Genomic DNA, 26,045 nt, shown 5'->3' with positions numbered 1-26,045 from the left:
TAACTGCAAGAACAGTTTTAATGCTTATAAGGTACTTTTGATTTTTGTAGTTTTATAATTATTTTGAAATAAAAAAAGAACCGACTTCAAAAAACAAAGAGGAACTAAAAAGTAAAAAATAATACTTACATACGATTTCCTACCCAAACGTATAAATCAAATTTATTTTACAATTCCAGTACAAAAATCATCTAAACTAAAATTCCAATTATAAAATAAACACTGATTTTAATTACTATACAATGAATTATTTTAATACCTAACTAATTATATACAATCTCTTTATTTTTAATAACCATTTGAAGTCGGAGCCTCCTCTAAACTACTACCTAAAGTAACTGAGTAGGTTTAGTTTTAAAGACTTTCACGTTTTGTTAAATTTGTGTTTATCTCAGGATTTGGTGTGTTGGCAGTTACGTTAGGTAGTAGTTTATAGGAGGCCCCGACTTCAAATTATTGGGGAGCATAGTATACAAAAAAGTTCCAACGAAGTCTGTTAATTAGTATTGCCATAACTGTAAATTAAACTGACCGCGTCATGAAATATTAAATCTTGAATTCTTGTCAAACTCAGAAATTGGACACCAGTTACGATATATTTATTAAAAAATATAAATTTAATCGTTGGCAGAGGGGGGGGGGGGGGATATTTTGTCTTCAATTCCCCTTGAATTGAATACTAAATATATTTCAAAACTGAAATATTAAAAAAGAAAATGATTAAATTAAGTTATTTATTAGCAAAAAATATTTTATAAAAGATAAATTAATTCAACTATTTTCGTAGCAAAATACATTTAATTTAATGATTTGCTACATGAGTAATAAATACATTAGCAAGACTATAGTTAAAATTAACAGGCGGCACCGTGAAAATCAAACATCCCGATGCATGAGAATTAAATATTGTTCAAGACAAGATTCCTCCGTCGAAAAAATGCACTGTTCACACCAAATCCACGTGACCTGTGACGTGTCACACAGCTGACGAAAGCTCGTCTACACTGCCGCAATGTGTATGAAATTTAAAGTTTCTTAGATTTCTCCGCGACCTCTCATTAGATCCAGACAAGATTAACATGGGACCAACTGGAAAGTATATCCTTCCAAACAAAAAAAGAATTTTTCAACTCGGTCCAGTATTCTTGGAGAAATACGAAAACATACATAAAAAGCTGCAAGATGAATTCATAACCTCCTCTTTTGAATTAGGTTAAAAATTGAATTGGAATCATATAAAAGCTGAAATGTAACTGAGGTGTGAAGGATTGATTATTATTATTTATTAATGATTGATTTAATTATATATTGATTTTATTAAAGAGATTCAATGAAACATGAAATTTGCTGAGAAATGAATTTAAATTATTAAAAGTTTTTTTTATGCATAATCTACAATAAAGTTTTCATTTGCTATAAATTGGGCCAAACCTAACTTTCCAGCATTGTAATGCTGCATTTAGGACCTGCATAACCTTCACAATGCTGCCAGGTTAGGTTTGTCCCAACTATAGGTCAAAATATTAACACATACAAATAACTTTCCAAAAACTGCACTAAATTCTGAAATACAAAGATTTCTTCATTCCAGTCAAATTAAAAAAACTTTTATTTTGTAAAGCAAGGGTTTGTCTGGGAGTTTGCCTCACTGATGGTAATCTGGGCTATATGAGATGTAATGAAAAATATATGTCATTCAGATACAAGTGAGGTAGTGAGAAGCAAAGGGATGTAAGTGGCAAAATATAAAATTTGGAGATAACCTGTACAAATTGGAGGTGAACCTCTCCTCTGTCTTGGGGCAAGAGATAGTACTAGTTGCCCTGGTAAGTGCTGCTCTACAGCATGATTTAGAAAAACTTTTCAATGAAAACTTACATACCTTATCTTTAAACATGTTTTATTCAAAACTTGAAAATATCCACTTACATTCTTTTGCTTCTCACTGCCTCATATGTATGGTACTATAAGTGATCCTCTCAATTATTCATTTATTGCATATTGTAAATGAAACAATTGCCATTATTTTACCTATGAATGGTTTGTATTTGGAGATTATAACTGAAAGGCTTTTATAAAAATATGCCCTAGTATTCAAATAAAAGATCATTCTGCTCATCATCAGTCTGCATACCAATGAGTTCTAATTGGTATGCTTCTGATTCTGGTTCTATTTTAAGGATGATGGAGTTTCGAAACAAATGAATGTATTTGGAATATTCATCAAAATTCTAATCAGGGGCATTAAGTTTTTGTAACCCATTTCCATAACTATGAAAGGTTTTCTTGATTGGGATTCTTCCGTATGGTATGTTAATATCCTAAAAGAGTTTTTTATAATGCGCATTGATACTACTTTTCCATGTTAACTTTGATTAGTTCTAAATATGGTCTCAAAACGGATTTTTTCACTATAGTGTAGTGGATATTGATATATATCTTTCTTTATTTTAATGTAACTGTTTAATGCTTGGATTCAAAAAAGTTAGCGAAAAATACGAGTAAAGTTTATTCATGCAGCTTAAACAAGCTCCGTGAATTCCTTTTCAATGAAGTAAGGGACCAAATGACTAATGTGACCAAATCTTTTCATTCCTTTTTATTAAATGAATGTTGTTAATTCCTACCAGCAACAAAGCATAACTTTCTGACTTGGATATTAACTACCAGATAGGGGAGGGAGGCGTGTTACTTGGCGATTTTGGAACTGTTTTTGGTCAACATTATTACAAATAATCAATTTCTCTTTGCCCACCAACTACCATCTGAAATATTGATTGCTTTTGTTAACAACTTGATAAAAGAAGTCATTTAGATAATTTCATTTAGTTTATGGCATCCAATCTAACTGTCAAAGTGACTTGAACAACACATTTACATCAAATGCTAAAAAGTGATAAAATTCCATATTTGACATCTTTCTGCCATTTTATGTCTTATCATGCATTAATTTTGAGCAGTAGCTTCATTTGTTTATCAACTATTAAAGGCTTATACTCTCCAAAAAAAATACAGTGAAATGTTTAAAAAAATATTGTTTGTATCAAATCTTAAAACATTTTGTTGTTGCATGCTAAAAATACCTAATTTATATTTATACCTTCTCATTTATAATTAGCAGATTTTAAATAAATCCTCTCAATATGCATTAGGAAAAGAGAAATTTTCAAAAATTCAAGGTTCCAGTGGATATGTAATATTAATCATCAATGTCTAAATATTCTTTAAAATCACTTAAAATTTATGAGAATTCATTGAAATTAATGATAATAAAATACTGAGTCCATTGAAGTAAAATGTATATTTATAATGTTCTACTAATTTGATATTTTTGAAACTTTAGAATGAAAAAGAAATATCACTCATGGGAAGAATGCATGAATCTGAGGGAAGTAAAGGTATGATTTACTGTTTGTTTGTTCCTTTAAAGATTAAATATAATATTAGAATTCAAGTATGGAAAATGAATTAGAAAACATCATTATTTTTGGTTTTTCATGTTCAATTATACTTGTTTGCTTGTACAACAGCAGTAAACATCTTATTTAAGAACAGGATTCAGCCATACTCATGTGCATTATTTTTTTTTTAAATATAAATTAGACCATTTAGTTTGTTTAGTAGATTTGAGGTGAGTTTTAAAACAAATTGTAAACAAAATGAAAAATGATCAAAAAAGCTTCGTGCAACAATATGAATAAACTAGCAAAAATACCCGGCGTTGCCTGGGTCAGTAATAAATGTAAGAAACAATCGCTACTTTCTTTCGTTTTCTGTTTTAACTGAAAGAACTCAAAACACACCGCTTTTACGTGATTAAAAATCGAGCTTCTTCCTTACCCATAAAAGTAAAATAGCAATAAGTATAAAGAACCAACGAATATTCATTTAGAAACAAAAGCACGAATTTAAGCATATAAAAATTTGAAGAATTTCCAAAATATGAACTAACAAAAACAAAGATCACTAAAAAAAACCGTGCGCTTGCTTCATTTAACTAAATAGTATACACACACACAAAGGGAAAAAAAAAAGAAAGCTCTCTACTATGTTTCCCTCAGGGTGCGAAAAGTAGAGTTTCCAAATGTTTAAATGACTTTAAACTCATGTTTGCTGCGGAGAAGCCTTGATGCGAAATTTTCATCATGATTACTTTTAATATTGCTGCTGTTAGGCATCGAATTTTTGTAACAATGGGTTTTATATTTAATCACATAGAGTAAAGAAATTACATAGAGAGGCCCTGCTATACTAAGAAATTGAAGCCGGAAGTTGCACCGCTGTATCCCAAGATCCTTAGCTTCGTGCCAAGTATTTTAAGATACATCTTGATTCAAAACACTCCATTACTGAATCTAAATTGGTTGTTAATTTAAACTTAGATATTGTTGCAAGTTTATGAAGCACATTTTTACTTTCTTCTATATCTAATATATAGAAGAAAGTATTGGATTCGTGCAAATTTTCGAATTTCGAATTTTGACGGATTCGAACGTTTTGAGGTGTGCTGAGTCCATTTCGACCATTTTTGGAAAATGTCTGTCTGTCTGTGTGTGTGTGTGTATGTGTGTGTGTATGTATGTATGTGTGTGTGTGTGTATGTATGTGTGTCACGTCTGTGTGTGACCAGTTTTTTGTGGCCGCTCTACAACAAAAACTACCGCATGAAACCGAACGAAATTTAGTACACATATGTGCCCCTATGTGAACTTGTGCCCATTAGTTTTTGGCGCGAATTCCTCCAAGGGGGGTGGAGCAATGGGACGTTTTTCGAGTTACGCGTGCTTGCTATTCCTCAGGAAGTAACTGGCGGAATCAAACAAAATTTGGTCCATATGTTGGTATTAACAGGAACAGGTGCTGATTCAATTTTGGTGTCAATAACTCAAACGGGGGTTGAGCTATAGAACGTTTTTTGTCGTCAATTGTGACTGCTGTATCTCAAGAAATAATGAATGGAATGAAAGAAAAATTTATCGGCAAGTAGCCCTTAGTGGGTATAAGAACTGATTTTATTTTTGTGTCAACAGCTAAAAAGGGGGTAGCGCAATCACCTGTTCTTTTTTTCCATTTTGAGTGCCCTATCTCAAGAAGTAATGCTACATTCTGGTTGAAATTTGGAATATATGTGAATCCATATGTAAACAGGCTTTGGTTCAATTTTGACGCCGATCGCTCCAAGAGGTGTTGATTTTTTTTTTTTTTGCGAATAAAAATAGTTTTATTAATGCAACAATAAGAAAGATAAATCGTAATAGATTGTCGTCTGCGTATTTCTCGTGATTTTAATTGTATGGAAATGATCGGAAATATTATCTCAATGATTTAAAATTTTTAACTGTTGCCATCTTATGTTTGTTAATAAATAAAATATTTGTAATTAATTCAAGTAAGGCTTTTAAAGTAACTTTCAATTTTCGCTCTTTGCTTTGCTTTTACAATAATTCAGACATTGGGATGGTCGTCAAGTTTTTGCATGTGTAATTTTGTTTTTGTTAGGAATATTGCTTCCTCGTCAAGCATGGGGAGGGATCAGAAAAAGGAAAAATATAGAAGAAGGTTTCGTGATGGCCACAACATACTAGTTGAAATTGCATTAAAACATGAATTTAAATGCAAACCAATCCGCCTACTACTTTATACGGTCTCTTTGCGAGATTGGTCGAAACTATACTCGCGAAGCGATCACGTTATCATAACACCATTCATCATTGCACCACTTTATCCCATAATTCCGGCTTCAATTTCATCTCCTTTTTACCATAGACGGGGGCCCCTCTATGTATATTTCTTTACTCTATGTTTTATCATAACATGGGGCAATTACATGAAATTTCCATCATAACTTTTTTAAACTAAGTTTTTAATTAATAAATTATAGCCTAAATTGCTCCCTGATAATGTAGCTATCTATGGTGAAAAAATGGTTAAAATCCGTCCAGTAGTTTCGAAGTTTACCCCGGACATCCGAACAGAAGTAGCACCTTTATGTATAAAGATGAGGATGCAATTCCTAAGAAAGCAATAAATGCTATGCTTGCTCCAGAGAGGCCTTGATTCAAAATTTTCATTATGATAACTTTTAATATTGCTGTTGCTAGGCAAAGAATTTTGGCAACAATGGGTTTTATATTTAATCTTTTCATGGGGAAAGTACATGAAATTTACTGTGTTCCATCATAACTTTTTTAAACTAAGTTTTTTTTAGTTAATAAATTATAGCCTAAGTTGTTCCCCGATTATGTAGCTATCTATGGTGAAAAAATGGTTAAAATCCCTCCAATAATTTTAAGTTTACCCCGGACATCCGGACAGAGATCAGTCCTTTATGTATAAAGATGAGGATGCAATTCCTAAGAAAGCAATGTCATGCTCGCTCCAGAGAGGCCTTGATTCAAAATTTACATTAGGATTACTTTTAATCTTGCTGTTGTTAGGCAACGAATTTTCGAAACAATGGGTTTAATCTTTAATCATTTGATGTGGAAATTACATGACATTTACCGTTTTCCATCACCGACGTTCTTAAGCTAAGTTTTTTAGCAATAAATTATAGCCCAAGTTGTTCCCTGATTATGTAGCTATCTATGGTGTAAAAATGGTTAAAATCCGTCCAGTAGTTTTGAAGTTTACCCCGGACATCCGGACAGAGATCAGCCCTTTATGTATAAAGATAAAAAAAAAAAAATTTTGAATTTTGACCTCTTGAATTCAAATTATGTTTCTTTTGCAAACGAGTGTGTGTGTGAGTGTATGTAGGCATGTGTGTTTATGTGTGTGTGTGGGGGGGGGGGTATGTGTATGTGTGTGTAGGCATATGTGTTTGTGTCTGTGTGCAGGCATGATTATGATGAGTGTGTGGGTAGTTGTGTGTAGGTGTGTGTATGTGTTGGTGTCTGTATGTATGCGTATGTGTGTGTATGTATGTGGGTGTGTATGTGTTTGTGTGTGTGTAGGTGTATGTATTTGCATGTGTGTAGTTGTGTATGTATGCTCATGTGTAGCACTATGGATGCGACCTGGAGACTGTTTTCGCTATAGGAGCAGCATCGTGAGGAACTGGTCGACGGTGATGCAGCAGAGGGTGCTGGCGGGAAAATAAAATGATAGTACATCAAAACAGTCAAGTGAGAACAATAAGCAATCATGATTGCTCAAAAAAAAAAAAAACATCAATAAAGCGCAAATGTTCAAGGAAATACAGCATACAGCTATTTCAAGGCTGCAGTGGAGCCTCTTCATAAGTGCAAAAAAATCAGCACACAACAAGGAAGTCGTTCGATAACTGAACATCATCATGTAGGCACTTGTACATATACAAAATGAATCACCCAATAGGAATTTACAACAAGAGACTACAACAAACCAATCAACAAACAACAAGTCAAACCCCAGGCCTGTAGCAAGGGGGAGACAACCAATCAGAAGCTGGGAAACAACAAGAGTGAGAAAAAACGAACAACTTGAAAAAATAATTATAAAAACTCCTTCCAAATTTTAGGAAAAATGGAGTACTGGAAAAATCATTGCGTAGAGAATGAGAATTTTTCAAAATATAGTGTTTCCCAAAAGTTGGGATCATAGATTGAAGAACAGTTGCAAATAATTCTGGCAGATGAAAAATCAAACATTTCTGACCACTGTTTTGATTGCCTTGAAATAGCTAGGGTCTGGTGGGGGAAAGTGGTCAATGGGGTAAAGTGGTCATAATTCAAATAAATGGTTATACCTTAAAAATAAATGTTCGAATGAATGTGAAAATTTTATTTTAGAGTAGTGCAGTTAGAAACTACATTTTGAATACAAAATTTTACAACTGGCAAAATTTTATTTGGTAAAAAAAAAATATTTTGAGTGATTATGAATTTTTTAAAAATATAAACACATTTTTTAACTTCCTTGGGAAATTTTGTTTGTTTGAATTATGAACAGATTGACTGCACAGGAAGCTTCCTACATGTCTCAAGAACTCATACTCATTAGCAGTTAGCTGAATCTCTTTTGAATAATTTTTTAGAACAATTTTAGTAAGATGGGGTAAAGTGGTCATAATATTAGGTTTAACGAATAATGTTCTTTTAAAATCACTTAATCTTTAAGTATAAGGCAGGTATCAATTAAATATTAATTTCACTTAATATGTATTGTTTTTACAGTAAACAAGGTTAAATATATGAGTATATGCACATGCATACGCATATACTCCTGTAGGCACGTATATATACGTATTCACATAAATGCACCAATAAACACGTATTTGGGTATCTTGTAGTATTTTTTATCTATACAGATATACATTCGACTATACCACGTATATACCCGCTTATACTCGTACATATACGAACACTTATATACTCAGGTAGACACGACGTATATACACGTACATGCTCGAGCTGACACTTACATACTAGCATATGATATACATGCATGCAGGGTGAGTTTAAACTCTTGGGCAAATTTTTAAAAGGTGTTAGAGAGGAGGATAAGAAGTAAGAATCTTAAGAAACATATGGCCACAAACTAAACGCTGACGCGCTACATGCACGCAAAGCCAGAAACTAATGAATGCAAAACAGGTCACAAATTTATTACAAAAAAAGACAATTTTACACAACGACTTATGAAAGTTTTAAGTCATGGATGAAACTTGCGGCCGGCATCTGTAATACATGCGTCGTAATCACTCTGTTGCAATTACGAGACTCTTGAAAAACTTTCATCAGTCGCTGCGCCTTTGTTGCGATGCGTGTATTAGAGCTACTACAGGCCTTACTTTTTAACAACTGTCTAAATATTTCTTAAGAACTAAAATGTCGGGTAAAATCATCTTTGTGTAACAAATTTGTGACCTGTTTTCATTCCATCGATTTCTGGCTTTGTGTGCATGTAGCGCGTCAACGACCATAAGTTCCTTACGATTCTTTGCTTCTTATCCTCCCCTTTCACACCACTTAGATTTTGCCCAAGATCTTGGATTCACTATGTAAGCATACATGTATATTAGCGGATATACTCGTAGATATACGTGGATACTTGTACTGATGTTTACACGTAAATGTACGTATATACGTCTAACAAGTATATAATCGTGTTTACACGTAAGCATACGTATATACTCTTGCTTCCACATATATATATATATATATATATACGTGAGTAGACACGTACCAAACACGCACTGGATATATCCACGAATTAACTCGTGTATACCCGTATATGTATGTAAGTACACTACTGGCCGTTAAAATTGCTACACCAAGAAGGAATAATCTGAATGAAACAAAATTTTGCACACGTGATGGCAACATTGACACTAAAAAACGATTACAAAATGAAAGCAAAATGATCATTTATTACTGGAAAAATCTCACATGAATGGAGGTTTAAGTACCCCTGTTGCGCCACCTCTAGTTGGAATTTAAGAACCGATACGGTCGAGCATTGAGGTACAGCAGTTTCGTACGATGTCTTACGTCTTCTCGTACCACAGTTGCTGTAAACCCGCCACTAATTTGATCAAATAAACAGGCTGTCCAATTTACCGTCTCAAGTGATCCCAGATATGCTCAATTTGTGACAAGTCACAAATCGCAGACCAGAGCATCACGCAGACCAGAGAAAGTGATAATGCGGAAGAGGAAATCCCTTTACACCCTTGCTGTGTTTGACCGAGCATTGTAATGTTAAAAAATATTTCCTGGGAGCCCCGTCGTGAGTGCTAACACGTATGAGTTTGATCGAATTAGTGGCACGTTTACAGCAACTGTGGTACGAGATGACGCAGGATATCGTAGGAGGACTGTTATGTCTCAATGCCCGATTGTTTCGCTTCAAGTACATCGTACATTCACTCTAGAGGTGGCTTAACAGGGTACTTAAACCTCCATTTATTCGAGATTTTTCCAACCATAAATGATCAATTTGCTTTAATTTTGTAATCACTTTCTAATGTCAATTTTATTATCACGTATATGTAAAATTTAGCTTCATTCTGGCAATTTCTTCTTGGTGTAGCAATTTTAATGGCCAGTAGTGTATCTATGTACACTTATATATGCGTATATGCGTCGACTATACACATATATACTCAGAAACTCAGGTATGCACATATATACTCGAGATACATGTGCAAACACGCAAATGATGTTCGTTTTGCGCGTATATACTCGCATATACACGTGACTCGTATATACTCGTGTAGACACGTATACACTCCTGTAGGCAATCACGTATACATGCTTATACGCTCGTGTATACACGAATATACTTGAGTAGGCACATGCATGCATGTATCTGATGTATACATGTATTTATTCATATATGAACATGTTTACTCTTGTTTAAACGACACGTATATACTCGTGCATACCCGCAAATACTCGTACATGTACTTGTAACTATAAAAACAACCAAAATATACAAATAATAGTGTTATTTGTAACAGTTTTGTAGCTGTTTTTAACTATGACCACTTTACCCCATGCTATGACCACTTTCCCCCACCCCATGGGGTAAAGTGGTCATAAATACAAAGGGAAATGAAAATGTTATAAAACTACTTAAATCAATATTTTTTTTCCTGAAATTCAATGTACGTGTTCTTTAATAATGCAATGTAAAATAATAACAAAAAAAATTGAAGTATTTAAAGAATTTATTGTATTTATTATCCACGTAAGTTGAAAACCTACGATTTTATGACCACTTTACCCCACCAGACCCTATATGCTGTATTTTCTTGCTTTATTTACATGCTTTTTTTTTTCAATTCATTCAGATTTTAAACTATTATGAAATGCGTTCTAATTAAGGTAACTTCTTTTTGCTTCATTCTGTTTCACTTGTTCCATGCAATTTTGTAATTTTTTGTTCAATGGGGACAGGGTGTAGAACCAAGGGGAAAATGCCCTCTTCCCTTTGGGGGCCCATAATTTTAAACTCAACTTGCTATGATGAATTGTGGTTATTATTTTAAATTTTTTCTCCTTTGAGTTACAAAACAATGAGAATGCAGATTTGAGTTATATATTATGTTTGTACAATAAATAAAAGAAATTAATAAAAAGAAAGTGAAATGAAATAAGTTTGTATTTAGTACAATTTACATATATTTCCAGTGTAGTGTTTCATTAGTGTTTTCCCAACAGGTTCTGAAATTATGCTAATTTTCTCTCCTCTTTTTGCTCTTGTCAGTCTTTGCAGAAACTTAGTCATGCTAATTTGGTGAAATTAAAAGAAGTCATCAGGGAAGACAATACTCTTTATTTTGTGTTTGAATATATGAAAGAGAATTTATATCAATTAATAAAAAGCAGGTAAGTGGTTTTAATTGATTAACTAAGTATTTTACACTTATATATTTTTTCTTTTTTATTATTGAACACATTACTTTCTGCCGGATATTTAATGATTTGATGTTTTTTCTAGGGATAATCCATTTTCTGAAAATGTGATAAAAAATATTCTTTTCCAAATCTTACAAGGTCTAGCTTTTATGCATAAACATGGCTTTTTTCACCGTGATATCAAACCAGAAAATTTGCTGTGTAAAGGGCCTGAGCTCATAAAGATTGCAGATTTTGGTCTTGCTCGGGAGATCAGATCTAGACCCCCGTACACAGACTATGTTTCAACCAGATGGTCAGTATTTACATTCTGCATCCCCCCCGTTATTTTTGTTTTATTACTCTAGGAATAAAAATTTGTTTATGTGATTCTATTTTTATTTCTAGGTATAGGGCTCCTGAAGTGTTACTAAGGGCAACAAATTACAATTCCCCTATTGATATGTGGGCCGTAGGTTGCATCATGTCAGAACTGTATACGTTACAGCCCTTGTTTCCAGGAAGGACTGAAATTGACCAGGTCTTTAGGATATGTTCAATTTTAGGAACTCCAGATCAAGTAATTAATGATTAGTATTCAGTAGTTTATTTAATAAGAACAAAATTATAAAAGAAATAAGAATAAGCAACTGCTCATTCTTGTTTTTCCCCTCTGGGTAGACAAAAATGAGCAGTTGCTCTTTTCCAGAAGTCCATCATCATATTTTATCCATGAAAAAAATCTAAAAGCGTATGGAAAAATTAAATAAATTTGTAAATAAATTTAATAAAATAAATTATCAATGAAAACTGTTAATGACAGGTTAATGCGTTTTATTAAAAAAAATGAACCTTGAAAAAAAGTTTTTTTTATTTACAGTGAATTTTCAATAAGTAGAGGGTTGCTTGTAAAGCAAAGATATTTTGAGTTATTGAAAATTCATCTTTTTTTGAAATGAAGATAAAATTATAGAATAAAATTCATTACTAAAATTTAAAAACTATTTGAACTTATGGAGTTTTGTTGGCAAGCAAAATCTGACAAAAGTCAGGAAAAAAAATTCAGCTTATTGAATATATTCAACAAAATTCAGTTTATTGAATATATTCAATGAAATTCAGCTTATTGAAATAAATTGCATAAATTCTCCACTCAGTAAGATGGGAATAAATATTTACTTTGACTTGTCCAAGTTTTCGACTCACCGAAGTTTCACTGTATATAAAACTTCTGTCCTTGAAAAATCTTGCAGGTGTACAAGTTGTAGTTTGTCTAATTTTTTTTTTATTATAGCTTGTTTATTCATTTATTTATTTTTTTGAAAGTAAGCTGTTGCACATTTTTTTGTGTTTTCTTTAATGTAGCAAAAATCTGACATTAGTCAGTTACTTTGTGTTTGCATATGAAAGAGAAATATCAAAAATATAACAGAAAGCAATAGAAAGTATTTTAATGTCCATAGGTATAAGCTTACAATTATTTTAAAAAACAAAAAGAAGAAAGAAAAATAAGCATGTTTTTGCAAATACTTGTTTAAAGTACTTTTTAAGTTTGGTAGATGTTTAGTATATATTAATTACTCTTTTTCATATATTAATTAGGTTGCTATTGGTTTGTAATGAAGTTAATAACATTAGTATTGAAAATAAATTGATCTTAAAGCTATATTTAGTATATAATAAGGTTGTTTGTTTAATAAAATTATTCTCTTGTATTTATTAAGATACATTCTTCGACTATTGCCTTATCATCTAAGCGGGTGCATTTTGTATACTTTTCCTCTAATCAAGTATGTTAACAGCTATCAACAATGTTAATGTCAATAAATCCTGCTCTTTATACAATTTTTTTTCTAGGGGCTTCAGTTTAAGATATCCAATGATAAAACTGTTATTAGTTTAGTGATGGGTATAATACATAAACTGATCAGTTGATAAAATGCAGGCTGTGTGAAATAAATATCACTAGCATTGCAGTAAAGTATTTAAGCTGTTCCAGAAAACTGTTATATGCTTTTTAGGTATTGTAGCAGGTGACTTAAAATTCGCTTAAAAGAAAGAAAAATGATCACTTCACTATTGCTACCATCTTTGTGTCAGATTTGTGCGAAAAACCTTGTTAGTGCTGAAACCAGGATTGATCCTAACAGGTGTGCAGCGTGTGCACTGCACACGGGCGGCCAAAGCAAAGGGCGGCCGTAGGCCAAATCATGGAATTCTTATAATCAAGCAAAATTCCTCAAGAATTTCTCGCAAGATAACTTATAGTAAGTCAAATAAATATGCTGAATTTTAAATGTTCAATTATCAAAGTAAATGTTGCATTCCCGACAACATAGCATAGTTTAAGAAAAATAAAATGTAAGGGAACATTGTGTTGGTTTATTGTCCATTAATATCTACTCTTTACACACATGCAAAATATGTGACAGAACCGGTAATCGGGCATGGATACAGAAGAGGGGAAATAAGGGAAATGGCCCCCTCCTGAAGCATGAAAGGGTGCCTTCTGAAAGGAGCACCGAGGGCGGCCACTAATGTTTACCCCACAAGTTTTTATGGACCTAAATAATGAAGACCTTTTATTTATTTAAAAAAAGTTATACTGATTAGATACTCTCACAAGCATTTCAAACAACAAATTCTGTGTTCAACAATTGTGGATGCATGGAGAGAAAGTGGAAAATTACGTCTCCCCTGAGAATCAAACACTTATAAATAACGAACTAAAATTTTGTAATTTTCTCTCTTTACGGCAATTTTTTCCAAATAAAATCCCGAATGAACTGCCCTATTTCAGATCAGGTAGAAGGACAGTGCTCTTGCCCCAGGAAGCAAATTTAAATGTGGCTCCAAAACAAAAATCCAAAAGGATGCCATGACCCCTTGACGAGACTAAAGAAGGCTTAATATTGCGTTTCTAGGACTTGAATTTCGGAAAATTCCGTTGGTTGAACACCCACCTTAAGGACCCAATTAAGTCTCTGATTCACCCTTTTACCTTAACTTAATCAAACATAGCCTAAAAATGTTGGCTCCAAAATTCAAGATGTGTTTTCAGAGGACAGCCCTTCCTAATGTCATAAAAATTGCTTAATAACATTTTTCGGATTTTTTTTTTTTCAAAATTTTTGCGACAGAGTGCCTTGAAATCCATTCCCAAACATTACTACCAAAACAGTCTCAATTAACGTATTTAGAGAGGCCCCTAATCCACCCCCTCACTTAACGTATTGGAAAACAAACGAAAATTGCGTTTTTGAAACATCAGTTTCAAGAACTTTCGGGGATGGACCCCGGATCCCTTTTTTCTCCAACCCATTCACTATACCTCAAAATTTCGTTTTTAGAAAGTCCAGTGAAGCCACAGAATTCTTCCTGCCTAAACTAGCCTGAAATTGGCTTCAGTTTCAAAAAACAGTTCGTGAGGGCACACTGAACACCCGCCCGCTCTTAGTCCATCATTATCAAACAATGTCTAAAATACAATTTTGGGATATCAGGGGGCCCTGAGGTATACCCATCAATCGTCGAGGTGAGGTGGACAAAAGTCTATAGTTGTATTTTTCAGATATTCATATCGAAAAATATCCGAAAGATCCGCTGAAGCTTCCCAGTTTTGTTAACGTCATCAAAGATAGTATAAGATTGCGCTTATAGGAATATACGCTAGGGAGCCCCAAAACCCTTCCTTCCCAAAAATAGCTTTTAATGGATTTTAGTTCCAAAAAATATTTCGGTTCGGAATATTTTCACGTTTCCCCTATCGTTTTCAAACATAGCTAAAAATGGGTTTTTGAAGCAATTCTGCCGAGAAATTACCGGAGGAAAGTCGCCAGATCCCATACTGTCACCAAAGACAGTCTCAATTTGCATTTCAAACTTCAATTCCTAAAACTCTCAATGGGAGACAACTGATCTCCCTCCCTCTTGCAACGTCAACAAAGGTAACCCAAAAATGCGTGTTTAAAACTTCAGTTTCAAAAAATTTTTCGGGAAGAGCACCAATCCTTCTTAAGCTATGGTCACAAAAAATAGTGATTTCAATTTTGAAAGAATTTTAGGAAAGAACTCCAACATTACTTTCCCCTGAAACCTCAAAAAAGTTACTAAAATTGCGATATTTGACGTCAATTTTGAAAATTTCTCCGTGCACCTTGAATATACCCAACTCTTTTGTTCTTGCAACCGAACATAACCAAAGATTAACTAAAACTATTTTTCATTTGCCAATTTCGATAATCTTCTCTGAACGATCCCTCCTGCTCCCTCCGTCCTTCCTCTGATGTCACCGAAGACAGACTATAAAATGCATTTTTATGACTAATAAATTTTGGTACCTCTTACTTTCTTCAAAGATATAAATTGTACCTAAGGAGTTTCTTACTATAAAACTTTTCTTCCTTTTTATAAGTTCATCATTCTTTTTTTTTCCTTTCTCAAATTAGAACTTGGTGTAGAAATTTGAAGAAAGATTTATATGAACGTTAAAGATTAGTCAAAATATGCAACTTACTCTTGAGGGGCGGCACATTAGGTCACTGCACGTTATACCGATGCGATTTCTCCACTTGTTTGCTATTTCAGTTCAATGTGTGGGGTCGATCTAGAAATTCTTTCTCAGACCACACTCATCGTGAGAAAAATATGTTACGCTGGTGTTTTATATCTGTCACCAGAATGGGAGCTGGATAAATATAAGACCACACGTAAATACGGCTTTTGCTCCCCTTTTCTGAGAAATATTCAAAATGAGATCTTCAAAATAGCTGAATTTTATCCAAAGCTGGACATTTGTTGTGCACATAAACTTTCTCCGTTTGGTGTGATATGATGTCTGTGACACTATACTGCCGTGCTGAGCACAGATGTGGTATCTGCAGTAGAGCTCAAAATGAGAAATTGATGATTAAAGTTTTACAACTCGTTTCTTTGATTTATGACTTAATTAAATGTTCAACTTGCGATGGTTGTTTCGTAAATAACTTATCTAAAAACTGTAAGAGAGTATTTTTGTAAAAATCTTAATTTAAAATTAATGAATGTAGTTACGACAAATTTTCTTTTCAAAACCTTTTCATATACTAAGCTATTTTCGCTTTAAGTGACAATTACTAGGCATTTTTAGGGGTATCTGCACAGATACGACAAAAGTAGCTCAGAAAAACGTGCTCAATATATCATTAAATAATACTGAAAACATCTGCTTTCTTTGGACTTAGCTGTTTCGCTTTATTTTGTTAATACAAATCTAACAGAATCTACCTTCTGAAAGATACCATTTTCAAAACTCTCGGACAGTTAAAACTGTAATCCATAACAATTTTCTGTTTTTTATATTCAAAGTATGTGTTTTTTTATAATGTTTTATTTTCTAGATTCATTTTTACCGAGCATGAAGATAATTTTGGCAGCAGACGATACTTAAATAAAAATATTACTGGCCGTAGAATGAAATGTGTTTTTTTTTTTGCATGAAAGAATTAGATATGAATATTTTACATGCATTTCATTTTTAGAATTTGCATTTTAAATAACCATTTAAATAGAAAAAGCTGAATTTTTACTTTAACAATTATGCAAAGTTGTATTAGTTTTTATTATCAACTATTCAACGGTAAATTAATTTTAAAATTCTGTGTTACAATAAACTGCTACATTATTAAATATGCTGCTTTACTAAGGTATAAAAGTCGTATCTACAAATTACTAAGGAAAAAAGTGGTAACTGCGCAGATACCACTTTAAAGGCTTAGTATTTGTCATTTACGTTCAAATTGCCGTAGCAAACTAAGCAAATTTGCAGTTACGACTTTTTTTTAAAAGCTTTTCTCAATATTTCGCGCTCACAAATCGCCTAAAAACTTGAGGTTTAGGTAAATTAAATTACTAACGACCACCTGGTGACAATAACTCAATTTTGACAAAATGTGCAGATACCACATCTGTGCTTAGCACGGCAGTATAGGGAACATTTTTCAACCACCCTGCCAAGCAGTTGAAACCTCAGACAGCAGAAGGAAAAGATCTTAACGCATTTTGTCAACATTGTCTGACTGTTGTAAACAGAAGTGCATTCCCCGCCGAACGAATCCCTGTATATAAGAGAAAATAAATAGGTCAAAGGAGGAGACACTCGGAGAGCAGAGAGAACTGTGAGCCCCGGACTATGGGCTCTCGTAGTTCAGAATATCTTTGTAACATTAAATAATTTGTAACTAGTAAAATAGCTGTAAATATTGATCACATTAAACGTCTCTAAAAGACCATGAATTCTCTTGTTATCTTTACACAAGAGGTGGAAACGGTACAACGTGGATGGCCGACACCCTAGGATCGGCCTTGGCCGAAACATTCAACAATTAAAAATAAGAATATTCACTCAACTTTTTTACTGTTAACTGCTAGAGCAAGAAAAATAATCAAAATTCAGTACTGTATTAAAAGAAAAACACAATAGGCAAGTTTTTAATAGTATTACAATTTTGTTACAACAGAGCAGAATTGCAGAATTGATTTTTTCTTCACTTTGTACAAAATTAAACGAAAATTCCTTGATTCATGTAGGTTCAAAAAGAAAATCTCTGGTTCTTGGGCAATTATACAACACCCTTGACCAATTACATTATTTGAATCTTTGTGAACCTATTATTGTAAATCCAGTATAAATTTTATCATTTTGCCTTTCAGCGAGATTGGCCTGATGGCTACAGATTGGCAGCAGAAATGAATTTCAAATTTCCTCAATTCAAAGAAATGCCAATCAGTTCCATTGTTAGGAATGCTGGTCAGGATGGTTGTACATTACTGAAAGATCTCTTGAGGTGGAATCCTGACAAAAGGCCGACAGCCGTCATGGTGACTACTTGATTTAATATTCTGAACTAACCTTTTGCTTGAAATTTCTTTTGTGCTTTGATGCTGCTTTATGAATTTGCTTATAAAGACATTTTATGTGCCATGTTGTTCTGAAAATTGACTCTGCTAACCTCATGCCACACTGAGCTTTAAAAGCATTAGTCATTGATAGAAGTTTTGATATTACTGCTTTAATTTATTAAAAAGTTATGTATGTTTCATTCAACATTGTGCTACGCACAGTGCTTTTTTGTTTTTAAAAACAAATTCTTCGTTTAAGTTCAAATTTGAAATATTTTCACCTTTTTTTTTCTTTCAAATCATGCATTGTTGTATCGACTGCATTGAAGAGTTATTTTCTTATTCTCTAGAAGAGTATTTTATCTTTTTTTAGGCTGCTCGTTACCCTTATTTTCAAAGTGGTTTTAAACCCATGGCTCAGACAAACCGTCGTGTTTCTGCCTACAATCGTCACCTTCCAGATTCATATCAAGATATTTCAAAACTGAAACCTTCTGAGGTATGTAATGCCTTTGCTTTGCAAATAATACAGCATGTTTCTTTATTAGTTTTCAATATACAGTAAAACCCGGTAGCATACATAGATTTCGGTGCGTCCCTCGCAGGATTTGCACATTTCCCCCGCATTTCATGTTTTTGTCATTAGGTTCTGGTTTTAACACATACTAATAATGTTGATTTAACCTGGATAAATTTTTTTTTTTTAAATAAATTTCTCGCATTTTTAGTTTTTTCTGTTGAGTTAAAAAAAAGAAAAATATATGTTCTAAAGTAAGCAATATGTTTCCTTTTGTGCTTTTTAAAAACTAAGCCACGCTGATAAAAGTTAGTCTATGATAACAGAAATGCTACTGTTCCTTCCATCGTCAATCTTCTGGCCTTTTTGTCTGCCACTGAAAATGAACAAGACGAACCAAAGCACAGTCAGTCTCTTCTTTCAATATTGCATTAAACAACTTACAAATAGTGAAAGACTTGTTTCTTTCGCATAAAGACCAGGAAAGAACTGGCGAAGCATATCAATCCTGGAAGATGCTGCATTTACTTTGAACTGAATGACTGAAAAACATTACACTAGTACAGACTTTTTTCAACTTAAATGCCCGGATTCGCAAATAAATGTGTTAAAGTGAATTAAAATGGTATGTATAATAATGTACTCTTCGCAAAATGTAGATATTATACCTCTTGAAAGAGTCATCTTTACTACTTTTATTTTTTTTCTATTTTATGGAGGAAATCAGTTTAGGAGGCAGAAATTTTAGTGTTTTTCATGAATTTTTTCAGCAGGGAAAGAATAATAAGAATTTGTTCAAACTTAAACAGGGCTCCCAAATGGTCCGCTTTTCCCGCCAAAGTCCGTTTTTTTACTGTTTTTTAACATTTTGGTCCGATTAGTCCGCTTTTATATTGTTTTTACTTAAAAATCAGATTTTAAAAGTTCTCCATTACGTTAAAAGATACTGTACACACAAACATGCGGCCGCGGCGCCTTAACCTGACTTTCCCGTATTATTTCGCTTCAGATTGACGTCATTACTCCTCTTTCAACCGCTGCAACATGGAAATCCATAAAAAAAAGGTTTGGGGGAGGAGTTACAACGTCGAATCGCTTTGCAGGGTTCTACCGATATTTCTCGGAATTTTAGGCTCACGTTTGCAATAACGAATGAACTTTCCAATCTCGAATATCGATAATTCGAATATTCCTTTATCTCAAAGTTTTCATTAGATCCCAAGCTCTTGAGTCTGTTGTGGAAAATTCCCATAACTTGGAACGTTTTAGCCGGTCCCTTGGGACTTGGAGTTCTTGCGTGTTGACTGTAATAATAATGCTGCTATGAACCACCCCTTTTGCAAATAAATTCGAAAGTAATCTCGTGGCGCATGTGCCATTTTTTTTAGCCTACTTTCCCAGTAAAAGTCAGAAAAAGAAGAAAAAAGCATGAAAGAAGGCTTAATGCATCTTAAAAATATCCCGAAAAACAAAAAAAAGTCAAAAATAAATAAAATAATTAAATAAATATCGAAAAATTAAAAATTGGAAAGTAGGGTATTGAGATGGGGAAAAATGTCTGTCGGTCTGTCTGTCCCCCCCTAATAACTTTTGAATGAATAGTCCGATTCGAACAAACTTTTTTTTGTTCGAAAGATCTCAGCAAGGACACCTCATTCCCATATTTCGCTTTTTGGTTTGAACTATTTTTTGTTCAATTTTGAACAGTTCAAAAAAACTTAACATTAGCTCCTACGGGGAAATTCAAGGCAATTCCGAACTGTAAGGCGAATTTGCTTCAAACAAACTTTGTAGGAAAAAGCTTTTGATGAAAAATTTGTATATAAAATATCTTTTTGATTTGAACAATTTTCCATTCAATTTTGAACAGTTCAAATCCCTTAACATTAGCGCCTACGGGGAAACTGAAAGTCAATGTAGATTCCGTACTTGAAGGCGGATTTACTTCAAACAAATTTTGTTGGAAATAGCTCTTGACGCCGAACTCCAGACTCCGACTCCGAGAATTTAGGGGCACCTGAATCTGAATCCGACTCCTGTGCCCGACAATTAATCGGACTCCGACTCCCCGACTTCGACTATGACTTCCTAGCTTTGGCAAAAATTTATACACGGACAAATGACTGACTCCGACTCCTTCATCCCAAAATTAGATTGACTCCGACTCCGACGCTATGGTTTTAACTGTGAAATAATTATTGTTGATGGGATTTGTTTTTATTTTAACGCTAAAGTTTTTATTTAGGTATTCAGTTTTCGGTGAATAAACTCGAAGTCATTTATGTTTCTACATAAAGATACGCGCAGACGATTTTTTTTTTTTTTGACAATGAAAAGTATTTCTTTACGTTGACATTTTATTGTTTTTATTTATCTTGATAAGTGCATTTATTCATTTAAAAAATTATTTTTGGCAACAGGGGAAAAAGAAACGATTTTTTTTGATAGGATGTATTTATTTTAATGAGCTTATTAATTTTTATTATATTTTTTTTTCGTTTTGAAAGCTGTTGAAGAATTTTTTTTAAATGGAAAAAAGTGTATTAGCTGCTTTGTTTAAAAGTTGCTGCTATTTTATTTGTTCGTTTTGTTTTTTTTTTCTTTTTTTTACGCATCTAATTTTTTTAGATGAGTGAGGAATATTTTATTCCTAGAAAGTAGCTTAAAATATTGGAAAAATATGTTTGAAACAATTTGCGATTTTAGCTATTTTGAGAACATTGATCAGGTACTAGAAAGTAGTATGGGTATACGGGAAAGTAGGCTCGTCTAGTTCTAGACAGAACTTCTTGTTACAGGCAGGTTTGAAAAATTTTACGCACTTGAAGAACCTTGAAAAGTTCCTGAAGAAAAAAAAAATTCATTTTCCAAGTGCTTGAAAAGCTTGAAACAGTATGAAAAGTTTTTTTATTGCTTGAATTCTTTCAAAAATCATAACAAGCAATCTAAAGTATACTTTAGATTACTTGTAATTTTTTTAAAAATATTTCAGCAGTGCAATTTTCTGAACATATGTTCGATATGCAGTATCGCCAAAAATAGCTTTCGTGTTTGAGGTTTCAATCCTTTTGCATCTTGTAAATATTTTGATGTTTTATACAATTGGAATAATTTTGACTTGTGCTACCTTAGATTAGCTTATTTTTCGTTTAATTTCTACAATTAACGAAGGAATAAGTTTGGAAACCACGACAACATTGAACTTACTCGGACTTCGCGGAAAACTACTTCTTGCGTTTGAAATTTCAATCCTTTTGCATCTTGTAAATATTTTGGTGTTTTTGACAGTAGGAAGTTATTTTGACATATACTACTTTAGATTATTTTTCGTTTAATTTCAATAATTAACGGGGAAATTATTTTGCAAACCATGGCAACATTGAACTTACTCGGACATCGCGGAAAATGAGTTTTATTGTTTGAATTTTCAATCTTTTTGCATCATGAAAATATTAAAATATTTTGCCCAATCGAATGTTATTTTCCCAAATGCTACCTTAGATTAGCATGTTTTATGTTTAATTTAGTAGAAAATAAATAAATTTATTTTATGGGAAATATGCCAAAATGGAACTTGGTTCATGGAAATTTGCTTATCTGAGCTTTCAATCGTTTTGCATCTAATAAATATTTTTATATTTTTGGCAATTTGAAGTTGTTTTGACATGCTACATTAGATTAACTCTTTTTAATTTTTTAAATTCAAATTTCTAGTTTTACAAACTTAATTTTAATTATTATTAGCTTATTTTTGGTTATTACTGTTTTTTTAATGGGGGGGGGGGGGAGGATATTAAATGTAAAAAAATGAATGCATAATATTTTAACTTAGTGTTTGTATTTGAAACAAAGTTGAATTATATAAAATTTTATAAAGTTTAATTTATGTACATCATTTCATTGTCATGATACCTGCTAAAAAGGGGAAATAGTCCCCCGCCCCCCAAAAAAGTTTAAAGCACTCATGGCCTTGCAATCAGGGAGGGTTTATATATATATATATATATATATATATATATATATATATATATATATATATTTAAATCTAAGCTTTATGATTCTTGAAAATATACTTTGAATATGAAAATTGCAGAACTAAGCCTCATGTGATCTGCTTCTCTTTGTGATTAGAGTCATTCCATTTCAAATCAGGCAGGCAGGTATGAAAAGTGTCATATGACCATCACCGATTTTTTTGAAAAAAATACAGTAGTTACAACTAAGGTACATATGAACTATCCCAAAAGGATTTTGCAAGAAATTTTTTTTTTCTTCAGTTACAGCCTATTAAAATTCTGCACAAACTCCGCCATTTTGGAGAAAACCGGCAAAACACTCCATTTCAAATGGACACTATTTCAAAAGTATTTAACCTATTCGAATAATTCTTTTTTCTAAAAATAAATAAGGACCCATATATCCTCTAGACATCGTTTTTGAAAGTTTAGTTAGGTTTTTTGATAAAGAAAAAAATTCATTTTTGCCGCCAAAAAACTGCATTTTTACCAATTTTATGATTTTTTTTCTCCATGAAAAAAAAGTTTTTTTTACTAAACGGAGATGGCAGTCTAAAGCCCTTATATGATAGTTTCATAACATATTTCATTAGAATCCTTGAGTGCATACAGCCTCGTAAATAAAATTTGAAATTTTGAAAATTTTAAAAAATCAGCATTTTTTGAAGTGATTTTACTCAAAAAACCCATTTTTTAAAAATCTAAAAATTGGCTCATTTGTACCCCATATAATGCTTAACTAGTGGATAGACACCGCATCCGGTATTTTTTCCCATAAAATATTTTATGATTTTTTGAAAGTGACCTTATCGCCCATGGCATGCATGTAAAATAAAAATGTCTAATAATTTCAGTCACTGAAAACCTGATTATATTAATGCCTAATAGCTACAAAAACGGTGCACTTTATCAGGAACAACTAAAATCTTACTGACTTTTAATAATATATCAGTAACAAACTGCTTTTGATGATCCAGTCAATTCGTCTTTTCGTAAGACTGTGTATAGTTTATGGGTAGAAGAGCCTTTGGTGATTATATTAATGACTAACTATGATAATGATGTACTTTATCAGTAACAGTTAAAATCTTTCCTTTTTTTAAATAAATATTAGTTTATTTCGTCTCCAAAGCTATGCATTCACCGTTACTTTCATATGCAGCAACAAATCATATTTTTTCTCTTTCAATAGTCATTCTCTTCAACTCAATTACACGACAGGGGAAATCATCAAAGGGAAGAACAATACAATGCATTTAAAACGATTAATTTTAATTTCGTGCTTTGGTTGTCATTGGCGAATGTTGTCACATAATTTTTGGATCCTACCTCGTATGATTACTTTTATACGTAAGAATATTTATACTAAATTCAAACCGTAAAACTCACTTTTAGTTTAAGAATTTAAAAAGCTCACCTGTTTTATGAGAGAAGTAATCAATTGAACATGGTTGTAAGTTGAGGTAACCAAACAGATAACTAAAGGTGACTATTATAGCCAGGGATCCAATTTCTAACAAAAGAAGTGCAGGATCCCTATAGTCTTCAGAACTTGTTTTAATGCTTAAGTGGCCTGAATTCGGTCAAAAATACAAAAATTCGAGTAAAACAAATAAGGAAGTATGGGAGCTCAGCTCCCATAACAATTAGGCGCTGATCAACAGAAAAATATATTTATATAACGAAATACAAAAAGGCGAATTGACTGGGTCATCAGATATTTTGAAAAAAACTGCTGGGTTTTTTTTCAGAATGGCATAGGAATGATGTGAAAAAAAATTGGACTTCATATTCGAATTCAGTTTTGCGTTATTTTGGTTTTACTACAAAATTTCAAGGTGTACGAACGCTTTTGGGAGCCACTGAATTAGTCATTAATATAATCACCAAAGGCACTTCTATCTAAAGGCTACACACAGAGTCTTACAAAAAGACGAATTGACTGGGTCATCAAAAGCGGTTTGATATTGCTATATTATTAAAAGTCAGTAAAATTTTATTTGTTGCTGATAAAGTGCACCATTATAGTAGCTATTAGGCATTAATATAATCAGATTTTCAGTGACTGAAATTATTAGAAATTTTTATTTTACATGCATGCAATGGGCAATAAGGTGACTTTCAAAAAATCATAAAACATTTTATGGGAAAAAATACTGGATGCGCTGTCTATCCACTTGTTAAGCATTATATGCGGTTCAAATGAGCCAATTTTTAGATTTTTAAAAAATGGGTTTTTTGAGTAAAATCACTTTAAAAATCGCTAATTTTTGAAAATTTTAAAAATTTCAAATTTTATTTCCGAGGCTGTATGCATCCAAGGATTCTAATAAAATATATTATGAAACTATCATATAAGGGCTTTAGACTGCCATCTCCGTTTAGTAAAAAAAACTTTTTTTTCATGGAGAAAAAAAAACCATAAAATCGGTAAAAATGCAGTTTTTTCGCGGCAAAAATGAATTTTTTTCTTTATCAAAAAATCTAACTAAACTTTCAAAAATTATGTCTGGAGGATATATGGGTCCTTATTTATTTTTAGAAAAAAGAATTATTCGAATAGGTTAAACACTTTTGAAATAGTGTCCATTTCGAATGGAGTGTTTTGCCGGTTTTTTCCAAAATGGCGGAGTTTGTGCAGAATTTTAATAGGCTGTAACTGAAGAAAAAAATTTTTTCTTGCAAAATCCTTTTGGGATATTTGATATGTCCCTTAGTTGTAACTACTGTAATTTTTTCAAAAAAATCGGTGATGGTCATGTGACAGACCCTGCCTGATCTGAAATGGAATGGCTCATTAAGCATTTCAGACTTTTTTAGGAAAACTTTCAATACAGTAGATCTTTTATCAAAGTGTCTCTTGTAGAAAAATCAGTTTGTTTTCCTATACTTTTTACATTACTTTCTGTTATTTATATGTTAGCATTAAATGAAATCTGCATGTAATATTTATAGTGCGAATTTAGGGTAGTACCTTGAAAAATATTTTTTTACTCTTGAAAAGGTATTAAAATTTTTTTCTCCTTAAAGGGTTTGAACTCTGTAATAAGAGATTAAATTTAAAATTCAAATATAAAATAATTTTTCTATAAACTCAGTTGTAGCTTTGTCGAAAATCAATAAAATATTTTTTAGGCTTCAATGTGTCTTGGGGAAGTGCAAATTTCTCAGCAAATAGTTAGATGAAGCTGATGAAGATGGGAACAAAATTAGAGACTGGGGAAAATAACAAGAAAATTTTTTTTGTTTGGTGTATAACGCTTTTAAGAAGCATTACAAGACAGAAAAACATAAAAATTATTTTAAACT

The 26,045-nt window shown here is 32.4% G+C and overlaps 1 protein-coding gene across 1 annotated transcript in view; it reads left to right on the top strand.

Annotated features, from left to right (window-relative positions):
• The window catches only part of LOC129233174 (serine/threonine-protein kinase ICK-like), a gene marked incomplete at its 5' end in the record, with an annotated part of 48,667 nt that overhangs the window by 5,560 nt on the left and 17,062 nt on the right, over positions 1–26,045 (top strand). Inside the window, 6 exon segments of the mRNA XM_054867243.1 lie at positions 3,344–3,398; positions 11,194–11,315; positions 11,428–11,640; positions 11,733–11,904; positions 18,015–18,182; positions 18,577–18,702. Of these exon segments, the coding sequence (XP_054723218.1) occupies positions 3,344–3,398; positions 11,194–11,315; positions 11,428–11,640; positions 11,733–11,904; positions 18,015–18,182; positions 18,577–18,702 (856 nt within the window).

The sequence above is a fragment of the Uloborus diversus genome, unplaced genomic scaffold (assembly GCF_026930045.1).
Source record: "Uloborus diversus isolate 005 unplaced genomic scaffold, Udiv.v.3.1 scaffold_225, whole genome shotgun sequence".
In the NCBI taxonomy this organism is placed as follows: domain Eukaryota; kingdom Metazoa; phylum Arthropoda; class Arachnida; order Araneae; family Uloboridae; genus Uloborus; species Uloborus diversus.
This window is presented reverse-complemented; position numbering and strand designations above follow the sequence as displayed.